The sequence below is a fragment of the Olea europaea genome, unplaced genomic scaffold (assembly GCF_002742605.1).
Source record: "Olea europaea var. sylvestris unplaced genomic scaffold, O_europaea_v1 scaffold22452, whole genome shotgun sequence".
Lineage (NCBI taxonomy): Eukaryota > Viridiplantae > Streptophyta > Magnoliopsida > Lamiales > Oleaceae > Olea > Olea europaea.
Genome location: NW_019240498.1, coordinates 1 through 1,761, shown reverse-complemented (window position 1 = coordinate 1,761; position 1,761 = coordinate 1). Strand labels below are relative to the sequence as shown.

Below are 1,761 nucleotides of genomic sequence, written 5' to 3'. Positions count from 1 at the left end.
CTACTTGACTCCTTATGGAGATCATTATTCATTTACTTAATTGAGAAATTAATCCACTAATTCTCAAACCGCTGATGATATGGCTACTCGTCCCTCCAATACACATGCATCAAAACACAATTTTCTGATACGGAGGTGGATACTGCATCTCCTATCATTTTCAGCACGGGACAGTCTATAGTTTGAACTAAAATCGATAAAATCTTACTTCAACGTCTAAGTGTTACACTAAAATATTCTATATCCATACCTCGTCAAATCTTATAAGGGTCACAAACAAGCGAATATCTGCTTCAGTCAGTGTGTCTCCACACAAATATCTCTGCTTGCTGAGAATCTCCTCACATCTGTCTAGAGCTTCATACAATTTTGTTACTGCCTGTAAAAGAAAAAAAGGCAATAATTGTTTGGGTCGGGAGCGATAGATCAAAGCCAGAAAGAACCCGCATTGTTTCCTCACAACTACTAAGAAATTCAATGTGGCATGGATAGGCACGAAGAAATATTTACCTCATCGTAAGGTTCCTGCTTCTTTGCGAACCCGCATCTATAGACACCATTATTAATCCCATCATATATCCACTCATTCACTTCATTAATTTGTGCTTGCAAGTGAGGAGGATAAAGGTCAAGAGCTGCATTCTCAGCAATATGATTGAATTCAGTATTAAACATGCGAATTATATCTGAGCTCTCATTGTTTACGACTGTTTTCAGCTTCTTATCCCAAAGCACCTATAACAAAAACGTAACAGATTACATAAATTAACAAAAATATAAATCTGGAAATAACTAAAAGGGAAAAATTCACTTCTATCGATAACACATACAGGAACTGTATATTTCCCCGAGTAATTTGTGCTTGCAAGCTCGTACAGTTCTCTTATACTTTTGGCACCATTTAAAGGGTCGGGATCAGCTCCTGGTTCCTCTGTACTAGAAGTTGGGAAGACCCATCCCATGTGATCATCCGTATCCTTTGTCCTTCCCCATATGGGCTTGACTGACTGACAGGATAAAGAAAATAAATAATTAATAGGAAGTGATAATTAATATAAAAAGTGGTAGTTTGAAGTATGAGATTTACGGTGAAACTAATTGCATTGTCGAGTCCTTTGATCTTCAGGTATGCAAGGCACCTAGATGCCCACGGACAAGCATATGATATATACAAGTGATACCTTCCAGCTTCTGCGGGAAATTGAGAATTGGGATCTCTTGAAATGGTATTACGAAAAGTGGAAGGAGTTCTAATGAAAGCGCCAGCTGTTGACATCTCATCCAGAGCTGATCGGGCCATTCGAATAGTTTTCTAAGAAATGATTCTCATATATTAGAACATCTCCATCCTTCCACAATTCAATATATGAAGTTAAACAATGCTATGCAGGAGAATGCAATCTTATGCTTCAGACATGATCACGCATCAAATATATGAACAAGATTGTAAACTGCAATTCACATGTTCATGCTAGCATACGATACTTTCATCAAGATAGGGCGTGGGATCGCAGCAGCTGATAGTTGTAGCATAACGTTGTATTCCGTCCTATATTCACATTATAAGAATGATCTGGTAATACAAAATTTAATTTTCTTTACTTGAAAGTTGAGATTTGAAAGCTCATTAGGACATCAACTTCATTGTTCCTATTTCTGCTTATTTTCTCTTTCAGAAAATTTAACAATCATTTTCAGTAAATCTGAAACAATCTCAATAGTTCACCACTCTTTATAAATTCATGAGTGTCCCTATTTCTT

At 36.7% G+C, this 1,761-nt stretch overlaps 1 protein-coding gene across 1 annotated transcript; it reads right to left on the bottom strand.

Annotated features, from left to right (window-relative positions):
* Positions 1 to 223: 223 nt before the first annotated feature.
* On the bottom strand, positions 224 to 1,342 carry LOC111381059 (glutathionyl-hydroquinone reductase YqjG). Its single transcript, XM_023004766.1, has 4 exons — positions 1,088 to 1,342; positions 831 to 1,007; positions 511 to 735; positions 224 to 379 (listed from the first exon to the last, which is right to left on the bottom strand). The coding sequence occupies exons 1-4, from the start codon at positions 1,298 to 1,300 to the stop codon at positions 239 to 241; spliced, it is 756 nt and encodes a 251-aa protein (XP_022860534.1). The 5' UTR covers positions 1,301 to 1,342; the 3' UTR covers positions 224 to 238.
* Between the last annotated feature and the right edge of the window lie 419 nt (positions 1,343 to 1,761).

Excerpts from the sequence above, each read along its gene's own strand:
- LOC111381059 (XM_023004766.1), bottom strand. The coding sequence starts at position 1,300 with ATGGCCCGATCAGCTCTGGATGAGATGTCAACAGCTGGCGCTTTCATT. Across the intron at positions 1,008-1,087 it reads ACAATGCAATTAGTTTCACC|TCAGTCAAGCCCATATGGGG; the intron begins GTAAATCTCATA and ends TTATCCTGTCAG. Across the intron at positions 380-510 it reads AGCAGGAACCTTACGATGAG|GCAGTAACAAAATTGTATGA; the intron begins GTAAATATTTCT and ends TTTCTTTTACAG.